General features: G+C 37.6%; 1 protein-coding gene across 14 annotated transcripts in view; it reads left to right on the forward strand.

Annotated features, from left to right (window-relative positions):
• The window catches only part of SENP6 (SUMO specific peptidase 6), a 72,656-nt gene extending 54,441 nt beyond the window's left edge, over positions 1-18,215 (forward strand). For all 14 annotated transcript variants that reach the window (XM_085576420.1, XM_085576422.1, XM_085576424.1 and 11 more), the window contains 10 exons: positions 320-426; positions 513-629; positions 1,461-1,583; positions 1,812-1,904; positions 4,867-5,300; positions 8,220-8,323; positions 10,414-10,502; positions 12,663-12,731; positions 12,942-13,092; positions 15,920-18,215. In XM_085576420.1, coding sequence (XP_085432546.1) covers positions 320-426; positions 513-629; positions 1,461-1,583; positions 1,812-1,904; positions 4,867-5,300; positions 8,220-8,323; positions 10,414-10,502; positions 12,663-12,731; positions 12,942-13,092; positions 15,920-16,120 — 1,488 coding nt within the window. In that variant the 3' untranslated portion in view covers positions 16,121-18,215. The remainder of the gene's footprint in view (positions 1-319; positions 427-512; positions 630-1,460; positions 1,584-1,811; positions 1,905-4,866; positions 5,301-8,219; positions 8,324-10,413; positions 10,503-12,662; positions 12,732-12,941; positions 13,093-15,919) is intronic.
• Positions 18,216-26,126: the final 7,911 nt, after the last annotated feature.

Below are 26,126 nucleotides of genomic sequence, written 5' to 3' on the forward strand. Positions count from 1 at the left end.
AATCGGACATCATCAATTTTCCAAATGGTAAAATTATGGTATTTCAAACAAGAAATTAAGTTGCACTATCGTAATTACATTTAATTAAACATTAAACAACCTACTTTTTAAAGAATTAGAAATGAGCAAAGATCTAAGTGTAATAGATAATAGTAAAGATAGTGGATAGTAGTAGATTAGGTAGTAAAGGAAAAAAACCCACAGACTTAAAGTTCTCAAAAAACCCAGATATTACAGTGGTGGACTTCAGGAACTTTTATTACCATTTCAGTAAAACTGAGCACAGTATGCAAGTTAATATTGACTCTGTTCTCTTAAGGTTGCTTCTGAGTCCAAAATGCAGCAACGAAATAAACACTTACCATTTTTTGATGATGATGAAGAAATTGGTGAACCACATACAGTATTTATTGGTCCTATAGAAAAGTAAGATATTTAACTTTGCTGTGTAATAATTCTCTGAGGGGATTTTGGCATTTCATACTTCTTATTGAATGTATTTTTCTTCTCAGGTTGATAGTTTATCCACCTTCTCCAGCTAAAGGTGGTATTTCTGTGACCAACGAAGACCTCCATTGTCTAAATGAAGGAGAATTTTTAAATGATGTTATTATTGATTTTTATTTAAAGTAAGTTTTATTTCACATCAGTTTTTAGTTGTCTTTTACTTGGAAACTTGAAAAGTTCTGGCATTAAAAATTCATAGGTCAGTTGGTAGCATTTGGTCTCCAACTATGTATAGCCATAATTTTTAAGGTTGTTTTTTGATCTTGCAAGAATTTTTGGTTCTTCTCCTATCCTGCTTGACAGTGACATTGTTCCTATCTGGATAAAGGTCCTTTGAACTTTTTAACATCTCAAGAGCAAATTTAACTAAAAAAAAAAGGCTTTTTTAAAGTTCAGTTGTTCTTTCCAGAGTATCTGTGTTTCCTGGAATTTCATTTGTTTTGATTAACGTAATACATAAGTTAATTTTGTGCTGTCACTGATGCTGCAAATGTTAGAAGTATATTAAATTGTTACATGCTGCTGGTTTTATGCTACACATAAGGTGTGTATGTATATTTTTCAGTCTATTAACATATTTTGGAAGTAAAAATCAAACTAGTGTGTCACTCTTGGGTCTGTTTGGCGATCTGGTGGTTCAAATACAAAATACAGGTCTCTTAGGTTTTTATGTAACAAACTCCTTAAAAATTGTTTTCCTGCCATGAAACATAAATACAAGAGCAGCAGAACAGCTTGTTGATTAAGCAGAGAAATAATACCTTTAAGTATTTACATAAGTTTTGCATTAATTAGTTCCTGTGGATAGTCAGCTCCAAATAGCTATTCTGTGAGAAGCTGTTATAATTTGCTGGGGAGTACCTGTTAGCAGTCTTTTTTACTCTGGTGCTGAATAATTTGAGTTAAAACTTCCATTATTTTTTTTCTTTCTTTTTTTTTTTTTAACTGATTAGGTATTTGGTACTTGAAAAGCTGAAAAAAGAAGATGCTGATAGAATACATGTGTTTAGTTCATTCTTCTATAAACGCCTTAATCAAAGAGAAAGAAGAAATATTCATGAAACTTCAAACCTTTCGTAAGTCTGTTGATAAGTCAGTTTAACATAGAGCTAAGTGCAGTGAAGGTCTTAAAAACAGATGCTTTACAGAGAGAAATATCAACAGAACTCCAGGAAACATCCAGACCTGTAGCAGACATAGAATATCCCTTGATCATCTTAACAACCTGTTAAGGTGAAAATACCTGGGAAATGCTCCCTCAAACAAATTAAGCCACCCTACAAATTATATATTTCTTATTGCAGAATACAACAGAAGCGACATGGGCGAGTAAAAACGTGGACACGGCATGTTGATATTTTTGAGAAAGATTTCATTTTTGTTCCCCTTAATGAAGCGTAAGTGAACATACCTTTTTGTCACATTTGGTAAAGGCTTAAGCGTCATAATTCTGAAATTGACAGTTAGATTACAATAAAAATTAAAAATTAAGAGAATAAACCTATTTTTCCAGGTGATAAAAATTAAATAGTTCTGTAAGACCTTTAAATGTTGTAGTGTAAGAATTATCAGATAATATAAAGACAGCAAAAATTAATTTGTGAGCACCTGTTCTTGGTTTTACCTCAATCTCTTGCATTCTTTCTTCTAAGCTTCTGGCATTGATAACTTTTGGGTTTATCTTTTTTAGTCTTTTCTAATGATATCTCTCTGGTATAGATGGGATCATCCTTAGTTACAATAAATAGATATTGAAAGAAAACTTAATTGGAAATCACTACTGCCTTGAGAACTTTATTTTCTTTATAGCCCTTTGTCCTGGTATTTGTTAAGGATCAGGAAGCAGACCATTAGCATTCTAATGGTTGCTAGGAACTTTGATGATGCTTGCTTTCCTTAACATTGAACAAGTTGTCACAAACACATTTCTGTATTTCACAGAAGTAAACTATACAGTTCTTAAGCCAAAAGATATATGAAAGTTAAAGTACTGTATTTTATGCATATGCAATATAAACAAAATAAGGACAGACAGGAATTTTCTAATCTCATAGGCATACCTAGCTGATATTTTAAAAATTAAAAAAGAGATCTTTTTTAATAAACTGATTTATCTCAATACTGTGCCGTTGTGCTGTGGGAGGCAAATTCCTAAATATTCTCATTTTTCTGCCTCTTCTACAGCTGAATTCTGAGGCTATCAGTATAGAGGCAGTTATGAGATAACTGGCCATACGTAGATCTGTCCTTTTTATAAAGTTGTATTCCCCCAACAAAGGCGTTCATCAGCACTGACTTTAGTTTTTTATATACCATGACCTCTGTCAAGACACCCAGATCTAGGGGATTTGAATGACTCAGGTGTAAGGTCCACTGCACGTCCTGTACACTGCAGACTTCATCCTTGCCAACTCTCTCCCATGAAACTTGAATTGTCTGTCATTTAAATTTTATGTTGCCTTTGCACTTGTTATATAGTTCACTTCCCACCATCCTCTTATGTGTCATTCACATATGCACATGGGTTATGCAGAGGAGAAATGAGTAAATGAGAAAAGGAAAACAAATAATTCTGTAGTTTTATAAGAATTATTTATGTTGCTAGTAACTTAAACCACAGTAGTTTTCACTGTCTTGCTCATTTACTGACAAAGAACTAAAGCAATGTCTTTCTCAGCAAGTAGAACATAACAATTTGTACTGAAGGCGTAATATTTGTACCATGTGTGAGTTGGTGATTTGGGTTAGAGTAGCTTGGTCTAATGGACTCATTCTGTTGTGATTGGAGCATGAGAAGTGTACTCCTGGTATGCATCTGTCACTTGGACATAATCCTGTTCACACTTCTCAGAACTGTCCCTTCACCATAAGCTGAAGCTTGTCAAGTGGTGATAGTAGGACATTAATTTGTAACTGTGGTTTCCTGGTAGGTACAGTAAGAATATTGCAGAGCAGAAAAATAACCAAGTAGCCAGGGAGATGAGAAAGTGGTGGGGTGTTGCTGGGTTTTGGTGCCTAGTTCCAACCAGTTTTTCCAGACTATCTCATAACCACTAGATTAGGGAATGTAGACTCATCATCTAACCAGCTGTCAAACTGCAGTAAGTGGAGGTGGGCAGGTTGACACGAGGGCAGAATCATCTTCAGAACAGCTTGTTTCAATTTAACCATGACTACGTCAGTGTCCTTTGGCTGTACAGTCCTTCTTGTTCAGGTCTCCAGTGAAAACAGATTGTTTTCCTTAAAGTAACAAGCTGTTCTCTTTTTACATCCAGGTTAATATGATAGTCTGCTGACATAATTGGTACATAAAGTCTCTGTTAATAAAATAAACATACATTCCAGGGTTGGGCAGTACTTAATATGTTAATTTATTAGATGTGGTGAATCATTCAAGACAAACCGTACCACAGATGCTGCTTTCAGTGGCCACTTACTTTAACTGCCATTAAGTTTTGATGCAGTTTGGGCTTCATAACCATCTAATTATTCTTTAGCATGGCAATTAGACATGTATTTTTAGCTACTGCTTTTTCTTTTGTCTACTAAAATACATTGAAATGTGACTTCACCTGTCTAATACACAGCTAGCTTCTGTTATTTGCTGTAGACCATCAAGGATCCTTTGGAAAATTTCTTTATTGGACAATCTAAATCCACTTGTAATGCCTCAGTCCCTAAATTTGCTGCTGCTCTACTTCTGATTGAGTGGCAAGTCAGTGAAATCTAAAGAAGAAAGGAAGTAGGAAACTGTTGCAAAGATTACAGTTTGTGTTGGGGGATATAACTGTTTTTGGTTTGGAAAAGTTAGAATGTAAGTGCTGTGAAGGGTGTGGAAGACAGCAGAGCCATTGTGACAGCATTAGAAACACTTTTTTCTCCTTTAACTCACTGTTGACAAGATTTCTTTAAAAATGTGTTAAATACAGTTGGAAGATCTCGTAGGTGGAAGAGTATGGGGCAATTCAGCCATACCATTAGATCTGACTACTTGTGTTGCTAGTGCTGAACTACTAGAAAACTTCAAACAGCCATAAAACATAAACTCTACAATGTTTAATTCATGCATTAATGAAGAAAATGTTAAAAAAAATAAGCTTAAATTCAGAGAAATAAAAAAAAATGTATAAAGTGTGAGCAAATTGAAATAAATATTTAAGACAGCACCTCTTTTCAGCTGCATCATATTAATTAATTTGTTAGGATTATTTGCATGGAGAAATTGTACTTTTACAGAACCTTGTGAAGACTTGAGTAAAACCTGGTCAGAAAATAGAACAGCTAGTATAGTTTATCTTCTAATAATTTTGGGGGCATTAATGTAATAGCAAGTTTTTAATGTATTTTTTCCCTTCACAGCGCCCACTGGTTTTTGGCTGTTATCTGTTTCCCTGGTTTAGAAAAACCCAAATATGAACCAAATCCCCATTTCCATGAAAATGCTGCAATGCCGATGAAATGTTCCTCTTCAGATGGAGAGAGCAGCACACCATCTCCTTTGCCAAATGAATTAGATGCACAAAACTCGCCTTCCAAGTCCACCGCAAAGAAGACGTTTACCAAAAAGTACAGTACAGCTTTAATCGACCCAAACAGTGAAATAGAGGACAGTGACTCTTCATGTTGTAGAAGAAGTCCTTGTAGGGGGAAAAGTGCTTTCAAAAAACTGAATCAAATAGACAGTGATGTGGAAGAACCTAACACTGTGGAATCAGCATGCCATAAACTAGACCATAGAACTTTGGATGAAAACGGTATACAGGGTGAATTCACAGCTGCTAGCCAATCTGTAGGTATGTAATTGTAAAAATATGCACATTTTAATGAAATATTTGGAGATTTTAGTTCTGCAATGGTGTAAACTTCATACTTCAGAAGTTTAGTATATGGCTTAACTTCAAGTGCTTGCAATATAAGTAATTAATAGCTGTTGATAACTCTCCTGGCAAAGGGTTGGAGATAAAACACTGTTTTCCTAAATCAGATTAATTTTTCAGTTCAATTACCTTTTTTCAAACAAAATAATTTTGTAGATGCCAGTTGGCATCTGTCAAGATAGCAGTTGTTAAGGAAAGAATAGTAGTTGACCTTGGATCCTTGTAACATATGTGCAGGGGAAAGCTGACATAAGATTATGGGAACAGCCTTAATATCAGTGTCTTTTATCATTTGATGTCTTGCTTCAACACTGTTAATTTCTTTAATGTCCTGATAAGAAGGTATGTAAAAGGAGTAAGAAGAAAGTAATTCTAAAAACAAAAAAATTCCTTCCATGACCGCTGTGTTACATTTAGAGTGTCTTTCTCAATTCATTGCTGCTGTGGAGACTGCACTCACCAATCTGCAAGAGTGTTTGTACCCAAGTAACAAGGGAGCTGGCATACTTTTAAAGGCAGGTGAAGGAATTAGAAAAGGGTTGTTTTCTCTGTTCATTGCAATATTTGGATCTCCTTAAGGCATAGAGTAGAAAACATCTGATTACACAAAAGCTTTTATTTTAATCACCAGTAGTATTCCTACTGACTTAGTTTATACATTAAGTATAGTACAAGTTCTGAAAATGCTATCAATAGTATGGTTTAATCTGTATAGCTCAGGCTATTACAACTTCAATATCTTTGTGGGTATAAACAGTGCTAATTTCTATTCTAAATGTATTCATTTGTGATAACATTGTCACTGTTCCTAGAAGGTCTTGGAAGGGCCTGGGTATGCGTGGTCTTGTTTGAGTTGATTTTTCATTTAATGCATGATTATTACCATTTACAATATTGCTGCTGTATGAGGTGATCGCATGGCTTGGATGCTGCTACTGTTGTTTGTCATTGTGTGTTAGGACAGGTTTTTATTAGGATTACATTTCTTGTGGATTTTTTTCTGGCTGGATTGTATTGTTAGCTGATGGTCATTCTCTTTCTAACTTGAATGCTCAGATTCTCTTGCTCAGCTATTGAAGATGATGATGCACCCTTTCATTAAAGTGGATGTTCTCAGTGGGAGCAGTCCTGATTTAAGGGTGAAATTGACCCTGAGGATATGTTTAGGCAGCCAAATTTAGATACACTGTATTTAAACTCCCATTTCAACCAGATGGAAGGTAGGCCTTCTGCCTTGAGTTATCTGAGCTCCAGAAGGGTGTGGATCTTGACTGTGCCAAATAACCTGTAAGTCCTGGATATCCAAGGATATCTGAAGAGACTGCACATGCCTCTGATAGTGTAGTCAGTGAAGCCAAAAGACTTTCTCTTCTCATCCTACAGGAGATACAGAGGAGCTGTTCAGTTAAGTAGGTCTGTGCTCTGATTATGGTTTCCTAACATGGAGACTCTAGATGCTAACTATACTTGGGAGCCTAAACTGAGATGGCTTGACCTCAGACTAAGTCCTGGTGTTGAACTTGTGAATCTGTAGAAGTTCATACCTAAATAACTTGGAAGTAATCCAAAATATATCTATTTTTATTACTTATCTAATTTTTTTTTACTGCTCAGCTTTTGAACAAGATGTGATTTGTCTCAATACTAATTCTTATTTTTTAGAAATCTTATCAGCAATGTCACATTACTGTATGACCTAATTCTTATGCTAAGGTCTTTTCAAAGGTACTGAGTAAGACTAATTCCCAAGTTTGTCCCTGTGGAAATTCACTGTTGACCTCTTTTCAAAGTGTTACCTTAACATCTCTGAAATCTTCTCAAATGCAGATGTTCTCTTTTTTTTTTTCCACGAGCTACTTAACTGCCCTATTTACTGGTCTTATAGAAATCCTAGTTTCTTTAAAAGGTAATATGTCCTCCAATGACACCATAACCAATACTTTATTTTTGTCATTGTTTAGAGGTATTGCAGTATCCCCTTTCTAGGAAGATTTCAAGTTTTGCTGGAATGAATTACTTGTTTTTCCTTTATTTCCACAGTTTACTTTTTTTCCCATTGAAATCTGTTCTGAAGTCTTGTGTGGTAGTAGTAAGACTAAGTAATGAGCCTGTAGCTGTCTGTATTTGCTTCTTGTACAGGTATAGCTAGAATATTCTTTTTTTTCTTTTTCTTCTGATGCTGTTTCCTACTAAATATGTGACTAAATACATAGAGGTCACTGGGAGTGAATTTATAGATTATCTTTTATGTAACAAACTCTGAAATATTTCTAAGCTGCTGCTCCCAGGAGAGCTGGAGAGTTGATCCTTCATTCTGCCCTCCCCACTAGTGTGTTCCCAAACTGCCTTTCCTCTTTTACCAACAGAAGTCTTCATATAACTGCACAATTAACTGATGGAAGAAATTATTCCAGTTACTGACTACCTTTTTCAGTGTGATCCACTGTGTGTATGGATGTATTTAGTGTTATGACAGCTAGGGATAGGAGTAGATGGTCATTTTAGAGAGCATATCAGAGTGCCTGTTTTGATAGCAGTACCAATTTAGGCTGTTATAAAGGCTCCCATGGAATTATGGGGAAATTTCATTGTGGGTTTAGTCTAGGTGTTTCAGATTTTTTTAGGTATTTCACAAAATAACGAATCGCTTCTGTTATTCTACTTAGAAGAAGCTTTTCACTTTCGTTTGTATGCATGAGTAAATTATTATATGTTTATTGTATCACAGTTACTGTGAGAAATCCTGAGGAAATCTGAGGTATTTAAAATGAGTTTGGTCTTCAGTGATACATAGTATTTGATGTTTAAATATCCTGATGTCTGTGATTGATACAGATGGATTGCACAAAATCAGACTAAACTATAGTGAAGACTCAGCTGATGGCAGTAAACTAAATGAAGATGAGCTTATAGATTTTTCTGAAGACCAAGATAACCAGGTAAAGAATTTAGCAGTATTATTTAGGAAATATGAACTGTTGTGCTGGATTTTGCTTAAAAGAGGTGTACAGCTTGTGAATGTACATTATCTAAAGCTACTGATCTTTACAAGTGTCAAGTCCAAAGCACTGGTTACCTACAAAAATATGCAGGTTAGTTGACAGAGAGGATTATACATTTGTTCATTTAACTGTTTAACAGAAAACTGATGTACTGATCCTGCATTTAATTTTGTGAGTCTTTTGTGTAATGACAATATTACACAGTGATTTTAGAGAGAACACTGAAAGTCAGTACACTTCTATCTTTTGTCTCCCCCACTCCATGTTCATCTACTAAACCCAAGAACAAATTACTCTTCTTTCAGCTACATTTCCTGGATATAACCAGACACATTGATAAGTGTTTGCTACTCTGTTGTTTTGTTTCATTGGTGCTTCTCCCAATCAGATTTACACAGCATGAATCAAGTACCATTCTTGTTCACATTGGAAAACATTTAGATTTTAAAGCTGTGGGAAGACTGAATATTAAAATATCCCTGACTCGCTCAGTGCTGGGCTATGAGGGCATTATTCCATAGCCCTGCTGCTTCTACCTTCTGCCTGTAAGTTCAATGCAGGCAGGCCAGAAGTTACACATTTGCTCTTCCTAATTGGCCTGCCTGCTCATGTTCCAGGTGTATTGTTGAGAGATGCAGCAGTGTATGACCTTTTCTGGACCTCTGAGTCCAGAACAAACTATTATTTTTCAGTCTGCAGCTCTCTGTAATGACTTCCAAGTAGCTACGTGTATGTGTACACATATATACTTATAAAAGCTCCAGTTGATGTTGAAACCTAAACCAGCTGTTGTTTTCAGCTGAACTTAGCCCACCTCTCCTGTCATGCCGCCTGTGCAAACATTCTGAGTTTTGCCTGATGTCTGTTTTGTAGCACATAGAGTTTCCAGAAGATGGAGAATAAGTAGTACAGTGTTTCCAGTCTGAAATACATGGCATGAAGGCAGGGAAGCAAGCACATGACCCAGCTGCATTCCTTGAGAAAAGGAACAAATTCCAAGCTCGTTAGTTGCTGTGCAGCTTAGAACTTAATTCAGGCTGAAGCTGTCACTGATATTTTCTAGAATACACATAACAAGTGTAGAAATGACCATGACAAGCTGAATGGAACAACCTTTTCATCTGCTAAAAAAGGAGTTGAGGCTGCAGCAAAAACAAGTGTACAAGGAGCTAGGCAGTAGATTCTAATATGATAACATAGTCATGGCATAGCTTGAGGATTTCAGTGCTGAGATCCTGTATTAATAAAATGTACACAATGCACACAAAAATGTTAATAAATCATGCTGGTACAGGGATTCCCATTTTTGGAAAGCACCTCCTTCCCCATAATGCAGTGATCTGTGGTAGTGATACTGAACTCAAGGGAAGGGTGAGAAGCTACGGATCACTGGGATTTTTTTAGATACAACTTACTGCTTTTGTTCATAAGACTTCTGTATCCTTCATAGCAATCACAGTATTGAAATCAAAAGGCCAGAGGATATTTCCAGGCTTGTGATGTGACTGTTTGTGCAATCCATAGTCCTGTATATCATGGTTTAATTTTCCTTGCCCTAAGAATCAAATTGTTGCATTTTGGAGCAAAAATAGAGATTTTTTTCTCAGCTTGTTGTAGACCCTGTCTCATTTCACCTAGAAGAAAACATATACAAAACTGCCAAGCAAGTTTCTAGTTTTGACTGGCAAGGAAAAGTACTGATAATTTGGATTATAACCTAATAACAGAGGTTCATCTCTTCTAAGCAAGCGCTGTTTTGAATGTCGGTTGCATTTTTCTAGTTTCACAGTCCTTGAATAAATAGCAGCATTCAATCCATGTCATTCTATTATGAATTTCAGAAACCATGTGACTGAAAGTTGGTCAACTTAACAAACAGTGGATCATTTCAGATTAAAGCTATCATTTCTTTATTAAACTTAGTTATTGGTTTTGAATGAAAATATTGTGTAAAAATAAATCCCTTTGCATCTGTTTGAAAAAAGAGTATTAGCTTTTAAACACCTGTAACAACATTGCTTCTGTAGGAAGACAGTAGTGATGACAGTGGCCTTGTAGATGATAACTGTAATTCAGAAATGGGACAATGGTACCTGAAGCCAACTATCTGCAAACAGTAAGTATTAAAACAGGTAAAATGGAGATTTCATAGAAGTTTATAAAATATAAAAGACAATAATTTGAGAAATAATCATACATGAATCTTAATCAGCATGCTGTTAGGGTTTGAGAGAGAAATTTATATTAAAATACTCAGCAGAAAATTTATTGAATTAAACTACTGGTGAAATAATAGCTTTTTTGGTTTCTGTTAAGCCTGTGTACTCATCAGGCAAATGAAGATTGTTTCTTCCAAAAAGGCTGTTCTTTGGTATTTTGCACTTGGATTCCTACAAAAACAAGGTGCAGAAGCATGCTCAGATGTATCCTATATTAAAAAGCAGATTAATATTTTTAAATTGAATAAGTAAACTACTAGTGAAAAAAGCCTTTATCACTACTCAAATTAGTAAAGGAAGATGGGAGTAATTTTTAACTGCCCCTTTTTCTTATCTAAATAAGATAGCTGTTCCTCTTTATTCTCTCTCTCTCTCTCTCTCTCTCTCTCTCTTCTTTTATTGCTCATAAAAGTGTTCCACACTTCTTAAAAAATTTTTATCTGTTCTGGAATTGAAAACTTTTTTTAATATTTGATACCCAGGAATAATTTCTTAGTAAATATTTATTGCAGTTTTATGGTGTGACAGGGGCATGATTCAAAATCCAGAAACATTACTAGTAGTATTGCTGTCTTGACAGTTTTCTTTGTATTTTTTCATAATTTATCTATTCTCGTATTTCCTTTCTTGTGAATACAAGGTTCACTAGAAAGGTGAAAACTTCCACAGTACATTATCAGGAGGCCGAATAGAAATACAGATTTATAGATATTGTGGAATATATTACTTAATATGTTTTCAAGGAAAAGTCCATCTGTGTTGAGTTTTAAGAATATTTATGAGCTTCTGATTATAGCTTGGCTAAATTTGTCCCATTTTTATGACAGATTATCTGTACATAATACTTTCTAGCAGACATTATTTTAATCCAGTGTGAAATGTCATAACATCTTTGATGCTTAAGTTTCAAAAGTCATTAAGGGCACTTAAATACTTTACTATTAGCATATTTTAAAATTACTTCTTTATGAAATAGAAAATTACCTTGAAAAAGTTGTCACTTCTTCCCCCTGAAAAGTACTACATTTTTTAGAAGAGCATTTTAAGGAGCATTTAATGCTTTTTAAAGAGCAGCACCTATATAAAGACTTTTTTCAGAAATTAAAACAAGTACAAGCAAACATTATTTAAGTGATTATCTGCTTATGCCTAAAAAATTGCATGCATGTAAATTAGTTTATAAATGCAAACACATCTATGCATAAATGTATGCAGATATTTTGTCTGAATTTGCTAGTTTGAAGTTTCTTTGAATACTTTGAATGTACATGTGTTATTGTTAGATAAGAAAAAACAGATATTTGTGAAAAGTAATTGCATTTATTTATTCTTAAAAATGCATACTACATATATAATGCTGAAATTCTGAACTCTGGTATGAGTTAGCTTTGATGTATAAATCCAAATTGCATACATATAAGGTGGCTGATAAGATTGCTTTGCTTGTGGCTTCTGAAGAAGTAGTGTGCTTTAGATCAAGTGATAGGGTACCAGCATCTGTACTGTGCAGGAGAGGACTTGAGCAGACTTGGTTCTCTAGAAAATACTTGGTTATAGATACATTATTTTTAAAGTCTTCTAAATAGAGTTGGTGGGTGTTTTGTGTGTAACTACCAGCTAGATTTCAGATCCAGACTGGGATCACTTCTTGAACATGCTTTCCTAATCCTTTTTTTCTAGTCTGCTGTGGAGTGTCCAATCTATCCTCCAGCTGCTACTCGAGCAGGACATTTGTGGGCCTTACTTTCTCTTGCCAGTGTCCCAGATACCTGGTGCACCTAAAAAGAGCATTAGATGCCTGAAGGTGTTTTAAGCAACTGTAACAAATTGTCTGAGAATACTGTATTTTCTAAGTACATTCCTCAGTGTATTTAGTCTATGGTTGAATATAACTTGCCATTTAGTTATCCCTGTTAGGAGGTTACAGCAGTACTGGCAGAACTTTGCAGTATTGATCTAGTTTTCTTAAGGCCACCCCACAAACTGTTTCTGTGTAACATTGTGTTTTTCAAGCTGCTGTAAAATACTCTGTACTTAAAACTTTTGTTCTCTGTTAGGCCCTGCATTTTGCTTATGGACTCACTGAGAGGCCCTTCCCGGTCAAATGTTGTGAAAACACTAAGGGAGTAAGTTTCCTGTCTGGTACTTGGGACTTTATCAGTTTGGTTTGGTTTGGGTTTGGGTGGTTTTTTGTTGGTTTTTTTTTTTTTTTTTTTTTTAAAGTTGGTTTGGGGTCTTGGTGGTGTTTTTTCTGTTGTTGGTTTTTGGGGTTTTTTTTGGTTTTTTTAATTACTCAAGGAATAAAAAAAATTAATTTGCATGGTCTTTTATTGTAGATATTTAGAGGTGGAATGGGAGGTCAGGAAAGGCAGCAAAAGAAGCTTTTCTAAAGATGTCATGAAAGGTTCCAACCCCAAAGTGCCACAGCAGAACAACTACAGTGATTGTGGAGTGTATATCCTCCAGTATGTGGAGAGCTTTTTTGAGGTATGTATGTTCTTGAAGCTATTTTTGATTCCTGCAACAATCAAATATAAGCTATGAAAATGATTACAGTTATAAAAGGCTCCTAGTGTAGCTCACTGCCTGTCAATGAGATTATGCATTCTAAGTGAATTTATGTATAAACACACAGAGTAACTTTTTTGAAAATAAACTAATTCAACTTTTTAGTTGGCCATACATAAAAGAATTGTAAGCCATGAAATTTTCTGAATGAATCTAAAGAAGACACATTTAGAGCCTTCCTTTCTGTTCTGCTGTGTACCCTTTAAAATCATCCAATAAGAACTTGCATTCAAAATCTAAACTAAAAATGCACTACAAAAAGCTTAATCATTTTCCCCTGAGAACTGTGACTGAATAAATTCAGAAATGTGACACCGGTAGGGGGTTTATGTTTCTTTTAAGGGTGTTTTTGACTTGTAAGAAAACATGTAAGTGAAATCATTACAGCTAAATGCCAAATCTTGTTTCCTTTGAAGGAATTGTTTGAATGCTTACTTAGTTGCAAGCTGACTTGGTCTTCAAGTTACAGCTCCTTTCACAAGTGGAGGCATTAGCACTTTCTGGTCTAGATTGGGAGGAGAAATGATGGTCAAGTGAGATGCTGCCTTCGTGGGACAGTAACTCTTTAGAATCCCTGGTGCTTTAGAGCATTGTTCTAAACTCTCCTGTAGCTTACCCTTTCCTGGAAAAGCTGGCAGCTTATCCATTCCTCGGCCCTCTCTCCCTCCATTCATACATTACTCAAGAGCAGTAAGGCTTTAGCAAAATGCCTTCATGCAAATGGGAGGCAAAAGCTTTGCTCTACTGATGAATTCCTGAGAGCTTTCAACCATAACCAAGTGCCTCCTGTTTTGTTTGCTGGGGACACAGGAAGAAACCAAGTTTTATTAACCCATTCCTTTTTGGAATGGTTTGATAAAACTTCCTCCAAGTTTTATTAGCCCATTCTTTTTTGCAAATTGACTGCTGCATTATGTCAGGCTGAATCCTTTGTCCTGCCTTGTCCACCTGTGTGCAGCAGCTTTGTCTGCCAGAGAATAGGCACGACACATACATGCGTCAGAGAGCAAATCACAGGACATTGTCAGAACTTCAATGGGGAGGGAAAACCTGAGCTGGCTGCACAGTACTGGACTGTCTTGAAGTTATTCAGCGAACAGTTTCAGCTGCTTTGTATTTGGGAAATTGCCCACAGTGTCATTTTGCAGCAGCTCTACAAACCGGGAGTGTGTGGGAGCAGTGCTGTCTGGTGTTCGTGACCGCCAGGGGCCGCTGCGGGAGGGGCAGCGCGGGCTCCCCCGGGAACCTGCGGGCGAGGGGCTGCGGGGCAGCCCAGCGCAGCCCAGCCCAGCCCAGCACAGCCCAGCACAGCCCAGCCCAGCACAGCCCAGCACAGCCCAGCGCAGCCCAGCCCAGCGCAGCCCAGCCCAGCCCAGCACAGCCCAGCACAGCCCAGCACAGCCCAGCACAGCCCAGCCCAGCACAGCCCAGCCCAGCACAGCCCAGCACAGCCCAGCACAGCCCAGCCCAGCCCAGCCCAGCCCAGCCCAGCACAGCCCAGCACAGCCCAGCCCAGCACAGCCCAGCCCAGCACAGCCCAGCCCAGCACAGCCCAGCACAGCACAGCCCAGCACAGCCCAGCACAGCCCAGCACAGCCCAGCCCAGCACAGCCCAGCACAGCCCAGCCCAGCACAGCCCAGCACAGCACAGCACAGCCCAGCCCAGCACAGCCCAGCACAGCCCAGCACAGCCCAGCCCAGCACAGCCCAGCCCAGCACAGCCCAGCCCAGCGCAGCCCAGCGCAGCCCAGCCCAGCCCAGCCCAGCCCAGCCCAGCCCAGCCCAGCCCAGCGCAGCCCAGCCCAGCGCAGCACAGCGCAGCCCAGCGCAGCCCAGCCCAGCCCAGCCCAGCCCAGCCCAGCACAGCACAGCCCAGCCCAGCACAGCACAGCTGGCCTCTCGCCGCGGCTCTGCTTCTCTTCCCTGCACTGAACGGACACAAAAATATGTTGCTAGTGCAGCATTAAGCACTGATGTGTTCCTGTGCAGAATGTCACTAGTTTTTTTTCACAAGCAGTCTTGCTGATCTTACCTCATTGATGAATGTAATTCACTCTTAAAGAGCCCTGATAATGTACACTAGAGTACAGAAAGGGAGGAGTTTCTTTGAGAGACAGCACTGTTCCCCAGATTGTTATTTGGTTAGGGTGGAATTGTTCTGCAGAATCACTGAAGAGGAGTAGAGAATGCTTCATAAAAATTATCATAATTATTTGGATGAATGTTACCTAGCAAGAAAACAGAATGTAAGTATAATAAGCATTGGTGGTAGGCAGGAGCTTTGCTTTCCAGGGTGAAAACTAAATCTGCCTTGCCTAGTTGGTCACGATCCTAAAGGTTATTTATAAGAAGAGGAGTGTTTGACTCCTGATCAACTCTTGATTTAAAAATATCCTGTATCTTTACTATAGTGTTCTCTCTCACTTTTTTTTTTTTTTTTTTTTTTAATTAGGAGAGTTTTACACATTTATGCAGACAAATGCTTAGTCTAAAAGTTGTAGCAAACACAGTAGATTGTTGAAGCATCCTTATAATCAGGAGTGTGAGCTGGATAGATTTTAGTCTGTAACATACTGAAGCATGATTGATCTTACTCTAATTATATGGTGTACAAAACACAGAAATTGTAGAAATTTTGTTCCATGCTCATGGCATGAAGTGAGAAAAAATGTAATTTTCCTCACTATAGTTTTCTTCAGTCATTTAGCTTATAACTCTGTAATATCCAAATGACTTTTTTTTTCAGAATCCCATTTTGAGTTTTGAGCTACCAATGAATTTAACAGACTGGTTTCCACGCCCAAGAATGAAAACCAAAAGAGAAGAAATACGAAAAATAATCCTGACGCTCCAGGAACAGCAGAACAAGGACAAGAAGGGACAGAAAGACCCAAATTCAATTTTGCAGGAAAAGACAGAGCAACCCACAAACAACAGCTCAGACTGAATGTTGTATCTGTTGCATGTTAGCTCCACAATCAGAACTGAAACCTACATTTCTGTCTGCCCAGACTAAAGATTTGGCGTGTTCTTCGCTCAGAGTTACTTGGGAATGTTTAATGCCTGTATAAATGTGTGTCATAAAATGGTTTAATTCCCACAAAGATGTGTATTAAGTAAGTGAGTCTGTACATATGTTAATGAGGCCAACTTTTTCAGCATTTGTAATTACTTTTTTTCCACTTGATAGGGAGCTTTTGTTATGTACTTCTGTTAATAGAACTTAAATAGCAACTTCTAAACATAAAGAAAATAAAGAAAATATAGGATGAGATGGTTACCTTTTTCTTTTCCAGTTAAGTTTTAATGTTACATGCTTAAGTAACACATAGGGAATGATTTGGTAGCGAGATAATTAATTCATATTTTGGCCCTATTTAGTTATCCTTTACAAGATTGTTCTGCTTGCGCTACAGACAATAATATGGGTTAAGTGTCTCAATGTACCATGGCCTCCAAGAGGGTGATTCCCATCCTCCCAATGTCTAAGTGTAGACAGTGTCATAGTTCATAGGACCGCTTCAGATTTGGGGGTTTAGAAGATACGCATTGCAATTACAATTCCACCCTTGCGTTAGTGGGACAGGCTGGGGAAAGGAGGACAGTGCTCTTTGACCAGAGGTGAGCTCTTCAAACAGTATTATAAAAGTAGTTTCAATGAAGTGATCTTGAGTGACGCTATTAAATCATATTTTGTGGATCCCAGTTGTTGTACAGGTGTATTTTGAGACTTTCTTCATTATAAAATTGTATTTTGGTAAGTGTACTTGGAATAGCAGATTGCCCACATTACATTTTCTATGTTACAATTCTGAATGTTACAGTCATATGTGCTTTATCTAAGTAATGAACATTTAAAAAGAAAAAAGTGTATGATTACTATTTTTTCTAATATCCATGCAAAAAACCAAAATACCAGTGTTCATTGCTTGCTTGTTTGTTCTTGGCTTTATGTAGCATCAGACTAAGGTAGGGACTTGCTTGGATATTTCCAGTGTATTTTGATTTTACAATGATCTACAATGTCATTGTTGCTTAAACTGCAAATGTAGCCTTTTATCACTGTTCCAGAAAGGCTTTGTCATTGAAGTGAGAAAAGTAAGAAAAGATTTGTGCGAGGATATATATCTCCAGTTTTCTACTTACACAGATATCTTTGAAGGGAACCAGAAAGTGTCACTTCACAGGAAGCCATTTGTGGGAGTAGAGATCTCTCTCCTTGCAGATAATATTTTCTTTCCTGATTTTTTTACTGGGAGTGTCACTTACCATTCCCTTCTCCCAAAGAGAAGCAGCAGAGAGTTCATTAGCTGAACTCTGGGCCCCTTGAGATTTTATTTTTGTACACAACATCCAAGTCTAACCCAGGGCTTCATGGCCTCCATGAGTTTTCATTCTTACTAAACCCTGAAAATGCAGCTGCTATTGATGTTACTTCAAGGGCATTCCTGCACAGAGGACTCTCTGTGACATCCTCTGTTTACAGGGGGGTTCTCTCACCAAGGCAGAGTGGTTGCACATAGAGCAATACAACTGTGGGCTGCTAATCTTTTGTACAGATAACCTGTGGGATTTAGGGGAGTTCATTCCCTGGTTTCTCTCGCATAAACCCTGCGCCCCATGGAGATTATGTAAGCACCACATATATGTGTTCTGTTAGAGATGACTCCTGCAGTTTTTTTGTTGAAAGAATGTGGGGGCAGTTTCCTGGACTACAAATTAAATATGTGATGTGCACACCTCTGAGTTGTTTCCTCCTTCAAGTTTTTATCCAGTATTCTTGCCATTGGTGGGGAAAAAATAGGGATAAAATAGTTCCAGATTGTGGAAATGCAGGATCTTGTGTATCTGGCTTTAGTGCAGCTGACATATTGGAATAGTAGCTTATACAAGAGAGGGAAGGAAAATAATTTCTTTGAAATAGAGGAGAGACAATTGCAGACAGAATGTATTCTTTCCTATTCTAGGCTTTCTCAGTGGTGTGTTTTAATTTTATGGAATATATCCACATTTCATCAATACAGTAGTTTTCCTTTTTCTGATACTTGTGATGCAGGTTCATATTTTGATGCTGTAGAATTATTTTGTTTTCTTACTGGGAATGGCCTGGTGCTTCTTCCTTTTCCTTTCTCTTTCCTGTCTTCCCCTTCATCCTTCCTCCCTTTTTCAAAGCTGTGAAGAAAGTGTTGAATTTACTATCATTCAATGTTAAAGGTCTCAAGATCTCCGGTCACATACAGCAAGCTAATATACATGTTAAATACAGGAAACTTATTTTTTTAATAAAATGTGACATTAATAGAAAAAAATCTACAGAATTAAGAATGAGTTATTTAAGACTTTCCTGACTTGGTTTAACAAGTTCACCTACTGCATGTGCTTGGTAAGAGTTTTTTATTAACATGATGGTGGGCAATGCTGCAATGTTTTGCAATCTTAACAAGTTTTACCAGTGCCTTTTCTGAATCAGATTTATTTAGTGGAAGCTAGTAGGGTGGGGACTTGATAAGTGTATTTAATAATTGCATGACAATACATGCACTCTATGGAAAGTATATGTTGTATATTTCTTTAGACAATTGAGGCTTACAAGTGCTTTAGGAGTAGCCTGACTGCATTCTGCAGTGTAAGGGATCAGATGGCCACTTAATTAATTGTATCTGTTTGTATTGTTTTTCAGGTTGGGTAGAATAACAGTTAAGAATTCCTATTAAGGTTTTAGATTACTTAGCATAAAAAATGCATGTACTTGTGGTGCACATTTGCAGGATAGCCACAAAAGCAGAAGAGACATCTAAGTAGTCCCTTGTGACATTTCTATTTTTCCTGCTGAGAAACTGAGCACACTTTTAAAAACAGAGACTTCGAACAGAATTGATTTTTGAGATTGCACTACATTCTTGTCTCAAAAGAATCTGACCTCCAAAACATTCAGTAAAAAAGAGTGAAAAATCAAGCAAGTTTTACAGCAAGATGTGGAAACTATGCTCTTGATTTTAATTTTTTTCATGTCTTGTACAGCAAATGAGTAAAACAGAAGATGTATGAGTTTTAATTTCTATTAGTACAGTACCTCTGGAAACTGAAACACTAGACTTTTCTTACAAACAAAGAACAGCAGTTTCATTAATTTAGCAGTTAATTTTTTTCCCCTCTGATTTTTAAATAGAATTTATTTTTGGTCACTGGTTAAAGCTTTTCATTGATAACATGGCACTTGTATTTTAGCATATGAACAGAAGTAGGTATAAAGATGCTTGCTCTTTGCAGTCTTGATTATTGGGAATAATGAGAGGTACTGGATTCTGATAAAAGATTTTTATTTTGGTACACTTTTCCAGTGCTGCATAATCAGTGAGTATACAGCACTAAAGAACCTCTGTGCAGTGAGGTGGGTTCACAAAGGTGCTTCTCCCAGTTTTTTTACTTACCCCATCTACTTCTGGAAATCAAAGGGGATCTGATGTTACAAACCACAGCTTTGAAACACTAAGAGTGAGGCAACAGCCATTTTACTTGTCTCTCACCACCATATTTTTGAAGTAAACCCTTTCTGCTTAACTCAATAATGCCTACTCAAAGATGTGATGAAAGATGTCTTTTCTAGGCTCCAGTCTGGTTAAGGGAGGATGTAATCTGGAAGGTGATTGTTCTGTCATTTGTGGTCTCTTGTAGTTTTCTGACCGCCTTGATTTTTCTTGTTTTTAACATTTGCATTTGGAGTTGTACAACCCTGTCGTTACAAAAGGAAACTGGGTAATGTACACCATTCCTTAGGGATTCTGTATTCAGTTTTGAGAGTAATTGCTAGCCACAACCTAGATTCAAACAGCCAGCCTGTTTCTTTGCTAGTGTATATTTTTGTTTGTTTGTTTTTTCCCTTAGTTGTTTTTTTCCCTGTGAAATTCATAGTTGATGTATCTGAGGGAGAGTAAGCAGTGCATTTGCCATGCATGATGCTTAAAAAGATAAGCTATGTTTCATACATGAATATATATGAACAGAAGATTATCTGGATTTAAAAGTATCAAGTTTCTAGTAAATGAGATAGACTTGACTTACCTGCCCTTTCTTATTTTTTGTCTTCCCTTTCTTTGTTGTTAATGCTTATTAGACATTATGTAGAGATCTTTGGGGTATGACTACCCAATCATCAGGTAAGTAATTCAACAGTGGCAGGAAAGAAAACTATTGCAATTTTTAAAATACAGGATTATTGTATATCTGCAGCAATAGGGCTGAATGTACTGTATAAATAGATGGTTTATTTTAATAGAATAGTCAAATCCACATCTGTCCGTTGGCACAGTGTCATAGTTTTAGATGATATTTAAAAGCTCCATTTTCAGGACCACATTCTCTTTTACTGTAAGCTGACTGAATAAGGGTAATGGGAAGCAGACTAACTTGACTCAGCTGAGTATTCCCCATGAGCTGTGAGGATCCACTTAGAGGAAAAGCATCGTGCTCCAGCCAGCCTGAGCTTCCTGCCTGCAGAGTCTGTATAGACTCTGGCCTAAACACCAGAGATTAAAACATGTTAGATTTCCTCGGTGGTGTACCTTAGGGAAATTTATCAACTATTTATACAAAGTTCTATTTAAACATATTTCTAAGTTTAGGAACTTAGTTTACTTTTTCACATATACTGATGTCAACTACATTTACTATAACTAAAGATACCAATGTCATCTCACAGCAGTAGTTTGCAAACTGTTAGCAAAACTCTACCCCATTGTCCTCCGATGCAACTGTTAAGTAAATGTAACTGCTTAACACAAGCTCTGTGACAGTGCCTGTTTACATCAGGCTTCTCTCTAACTTCAATTTTGAAAAACTAGCCTGTTTCGCTTATCTTTATATGCATGTTAGAAATGCGGTGGTAGTGTGGACGGGGACATTATTATACATTGGCCCAAACCTGTGGCATTAATTAGAGGAACATTCAGGATTTACTTTCTATGTAATTTCAAGTTTCTTGAATCTAAAGATTTAGGATCATAGAATGGTTTGCTTTGGAAGGCACCTTAAAGATTAGTTCCAACCTGGCTGCTGTGGACAAGGATACCTTCCACAAGACCAGCTCAGAGACCCATCCAACCTGGCCTTGATGAATGCCCTGTTTATGTAGCAGACTGAAAACAGTATTTATTTTAGTTCTAGAGAACTTAGTATTTGCATTTTCAGTCCAGGAAATTTATTCATACTATACATCAGTGATATGGCAGATAGTGTGTCAATTCTGTAATACAAAAAAGGCTAACCCCAAAAGAGCACTATTACAAGAAGGCACGTTTCTCACAGAATATGGCACTAGGTAGGTCATAAATTGTACTGGAATGCAAACAAATGGAGTATATTTTTTACTTAAATGTTCCTCAGTCCTGGAACTTAGACTGCTTTGTAAACAATATTGTAATAATATCTCCATGTTACAGAAGGGCATTTAAAGGCCGTGAGAAGTTGCACAGCTTCCTCCCATCCTATAAAACTACTGAGATTTCTAGACTTCAAACAAAATTTGTACTGCAAATGAATGTTTAGGTTCCAGAATCAAGAAGACATTTTTAAGCAAATGTCTGTAACAATGTGTTGAATGTGTACGGACAGCTTATGATGCAATATTTAATTAAAAAGTCATACAGCTTTTTAATGTTTTCTCCTTCTGTGGAAGCCAGGTCTTTGTTTTGCAAGGACAGTGTTCTGTGAGTGAATTTATTACCTCATTTTCGGCTCTACACTTTACTGTACAGTCTTTTTATGAGTTCTTCATTCTGCTCTCTTATTCTCTATCTTTCATACATGGTTAATGAATTTGAATGCCATATAGTTAGCCTGATTTCTAACTTGCTTTCTCACTTGCATCCCTGCGTCTTGGTTGTCTATATAAAACAAGTAAATTTGTGGAGTCGGTGGAAGTTCCCTGTTTCCTAGGGACATTGTTGAACTCAAATTGTTTCTTGAATTTTTTTCTAGGCCGGTTAGATGGTAGGTGGGGTGAACTTGGCTTCACTCTTCTTTTGTCCAGTCAGAGTTGCTCCGTATCATTATCTCCATATTGCAAGTTAAGTGCTGGAGTTCAGGGAAAGATGTTAAAAGCATTTTAGTTTTAACTGCGCTAAGCTACTCTAAACTGCTGAAATTCATGTTTCAGCTACTCTCACTTATGAGCATTGAAAAGCAAGCTTAGAAAGATGCTTGCTGTTTATTTAGCTACTTGAGAGAAACTAGTTTTGTGGTTAGAACTGTTTGCTTAGATTGAAAATCTATTGACCTGAGATTTATCTGAAGGCAATGTTGAAGAAAGTGTTTAATTCTGTCTTCCAGTTTTTTATTCTTTTCTTTACACAGGGAAGTGCTTTCAACTGTACTTGGGTAGAGCTACTGCTTGATTGCTCTGGATTTGGAAACTGGCAAATCTCGCCCTAAACATTTCAAATTGGGCACCTGAAAATAAGGATGTAGCTAATGATAGGCAGAAAATATTTGTAAGTAACTTGCCAAATGGATAATTTTCCTTTAGCAATGTGTCATGTGCTTGTGTTTGAAAACCACTACTTAGATGATTTTAAAAATGATACCCCCTTTTTTTCATTATATTCTCATGAACAATATGAATCATAGAGCTTGTAGTTGTCTTCACTGTGAAGTTTTAAGTTCCCTAAACACTGTTAATTTCTCTAACAGACTTAGCATCTGTAGCAAGAAGTGGTATATGAAGAAAGTGTGATCACATAAAGTGGACTAAATTAACAGTTCCTTATACAGTCTAGAAATTCTTGTATAATTTCTACCTTCTTAGTACTTTTATTTGTCTTGCTTAGTGTGTGTTTTGCAGTGTGTACACTTTGGTTTTTCTGACTTCCATTGTCAGTATATGATGATCAATCCTAGAACTAATGCTACAGTTCTTGCTTTTGTTTCTCCATAAGCAGTCGTAGTGTGTTCTCATTTTCTTGCTTACCTAAATGAAAACATGTGAGGGGGGAACTTGTTCTGGTGGTTTTTACAGATTTTACCCAAGCATCGCTTGTCCCTTTCCATTTTCCCTCCTTCCAAACCCCTGATGAGATCCCTTGTATACTGGTCCTTCTCCCAGTCTGTCTTGGATCTTAACATCTGTTAATCTTTTATCATATCTCTGTTCTTATATCTACACTCCGGAAAAATAGCCACTGCTGTCTTTTTCCTTCTATGATCCTGTGTTGCCAACTTCATCAGCAGAGAAGCTGAGGAAGTATGGGCTGGATGAGCAGCCAGTGAGATGTATTAAGGGCGAAATATCTGAACCTGGAGGTGTGATCTATGGTACAGTATCTAGTTGCAGGCTGGTAACAAACTGACCAGAGGCAATGGACACAAACCAAAACAGAAAAGGTTTTCTCTGAGTATTAGGAAACACTTTTTTACAGTGAAGGTGACCAAGCACTGGCATGGGTTGCTGCAGGAGACTGTGGAATCTCCATCCTTAGAGATACTCAAAAGCTGTCTGGACTTGGTCCTGGGCAGCTGGCTCTAAGGGTCCCTCTTTGAGCAGGGGGTTGCACCAGAAAACCTCCAGAGGTTCCTTCCGACCTCAGCCACTCTGATTCTGTGAGTTTGCTCTGAGTTCCTCTACTTGGTGTGACAAAGCTGGCTGATGCTGCAGAGGAAACGCCAGGGAGTGCTGTTGCAGGAGTGCTGCAGTTCCAGGTGTGATGTTCTGAGAACGAAGATACAGGGTCAAGGCCAGTCCACATCTGATGTTCATCAGAAATTCATAGCTTCTCTAAATTTGGTTACATATCAAGACTGTTGGCAAAAGGCACAACTCTGGCATAAAACACAAGTTGCTTGCCAAATTTGAAACTATGCTTCAAGTCTCTGGGCAACCTTACTAGAAAGTATAATCCATGTTCCTGTTCTTTAACAAGGTGAGCAGAAGCCTTTTAGCTAGCATACAATTTGCAGCAAATACCTAATTTGGAAAACTTTAAACTGGGCAGCCAAAGGTTAATGAAGGTATAAGCAACTGAAAGCAAAATGCAGCAGTTTTTCATACCTGCTATTTTTTCTGGAATAATTTGAGTAGTAGTGCAATCCCTAGAACTGTTTGTGAGCAGATAGGTGATTCAGATTATTAGCACATTGAGTAACTGAGTCAGAACTGGACAATTTGGCACTCTCTGAGCCAAATAAGCATGCCAGGTGAGAACATCATGCTACAGTGAGTGTTTAACTTTTCAGTGAAGTTTGCCTTATCTTGCACTTAAAGTCCTACCACAAGGGGTTGAAGAGCTGCTGGTGGAATTTAAGTGTGGGTGTAAAACCCAGCTCAAGGGCTGCTCACCAGCAGGAAAGCACTCAGGGTGAGGTTTAAGATAATCCAGTCATTCTACATATGGGAAGGGTATGGGGAAGCATCTTGAGTCTGTGCTTTTGGTAGCATTCAGTTGCATGTATAACTGTGCTGCAAAGGAATATAGAGAGCTGAAACAATGTGCTGCTTTGGCAGCCTATTTTCTGGGCAAAAGAGCATTATTCCTTCATACAGTAATCAGGGGTCCCACAGCAAGTTTGTTAAGTGGTTTGCCCAGATGGATAGCATCAACAAAGTTCACATCTTTGAGAGTGGATTTATTCAACAAGCAATGTCAATTAAACTCTCTGTTCTGTATAATAACCCTACAGTGATAAGTGAAGGCTAGACAGGAGGGAGGTGCCTGCAAGAGCTTTGCATTCCTACCTTAGTAGCATTAGCAATCTTCCTTTTCAGCATTTTTCTCATGCATATTTTTTTCTTTTCTTGCTTCTTACATCAATGTGAAGCTTAGGAGAGCTACAGCTGGACCCCCCCATATTTTGTGAATTAGGTTATTGGCACCCCTCCTCTGGTCCCTGCCCAAAGGTGTGTTAGAATTTCAAGGGGATTACTTATTCCTCTTAAACTTTTCTTTCACAAGACTAGCTCAAAAACTAAAGCTAAAAATGCCTAAAATGAACAGTCTGAAATGGAATTGGAAAAAAAGTTCTCAAGGTATGTTTAACAGGACGTAATTGTTCAGGAACACACTAGATGAGCAGTGGCTTTTACAGAAAGATTTACAAATTAGTTAATAACCCCACAGAATTCCCTTTGCTAAGAAGTGAGAGAAGTTCTCAGTACCATGATCTCAGTACTGAATCCATACTAAAGTTCATTTAACTGCAGGTGAGTAGCCCCTGCTCCATGAAGGAAGGATAGCCCTATTCCTGGCATCTATAGGTCACCTATTTACTGCAGGCTACTTTTGTTTTTCAGATGAGCCTGTGGTTTTTTTTTTTGGCAGCTGCTGTTCATCACCAAAAAGGAATTCCATGTAGGTAATCACAGAGTGCATCAAGGGGGAGTGGGAGCAGGAAGCTAAAATTAAAAAAAGCCAACTGTGGTAATTGCAATTGTGTGTTATCTGAGTGGCTTTTCCTGGGTTCTCTTTCCTGCACTAGAGCTCCTCCCTGTCTTCCAGATGATGTATCTAAACTGGTGGGGCCCATTCTCCTCTTAAATATGCATGAGAGTGGGCCCACAATATCTTTGCCAAAGAGAAGCTTTGGCAAGGAAGAAAAAGAAACAAAAGAAAATTCTTTCCCCAGAGACATGGGGCGTGTTCTACCAGGAATGGAATCCATCTGTCTTCTAACACTGGGATGGCTCCAGAAATATCGTCCAGCTACCCTGGGGTACTGTAATCTCATTTTCCTGTCCTCACCATTTGTATTTATAGAATGAATCCACTCAAAAAAGTAAAACAAAAAGCAGTGGACTTCTGAAGGATTGCAAGCTTGCACATCAGGGATTCCCCTCCTTTCATCCTATTATTTATGCAAGCCTTGTTCTCTGGAGCTACCCACAATTCAAAATAATCTATTTGCTTAATTGAATTATCCTTTAAGGAGAGGAAATTGAAAAATGGGGCCAGTCCAAGAGACTTACT

Source organism: Lonchura striata, chromosome 3 (genome assembly GCF_050655825.1).
Source record: "Lonchura striata isolate lonStrDom1 chromosome 3, ASM5065582v1, whole genome shotgun sequence".
NCBI classification, from domain to species: domain Eukaryota; kingdom Metazoa; phylum Chordata; class Aves; order Passeriformes; family Estrildidae; genus Lonchura; species Lonchura striata.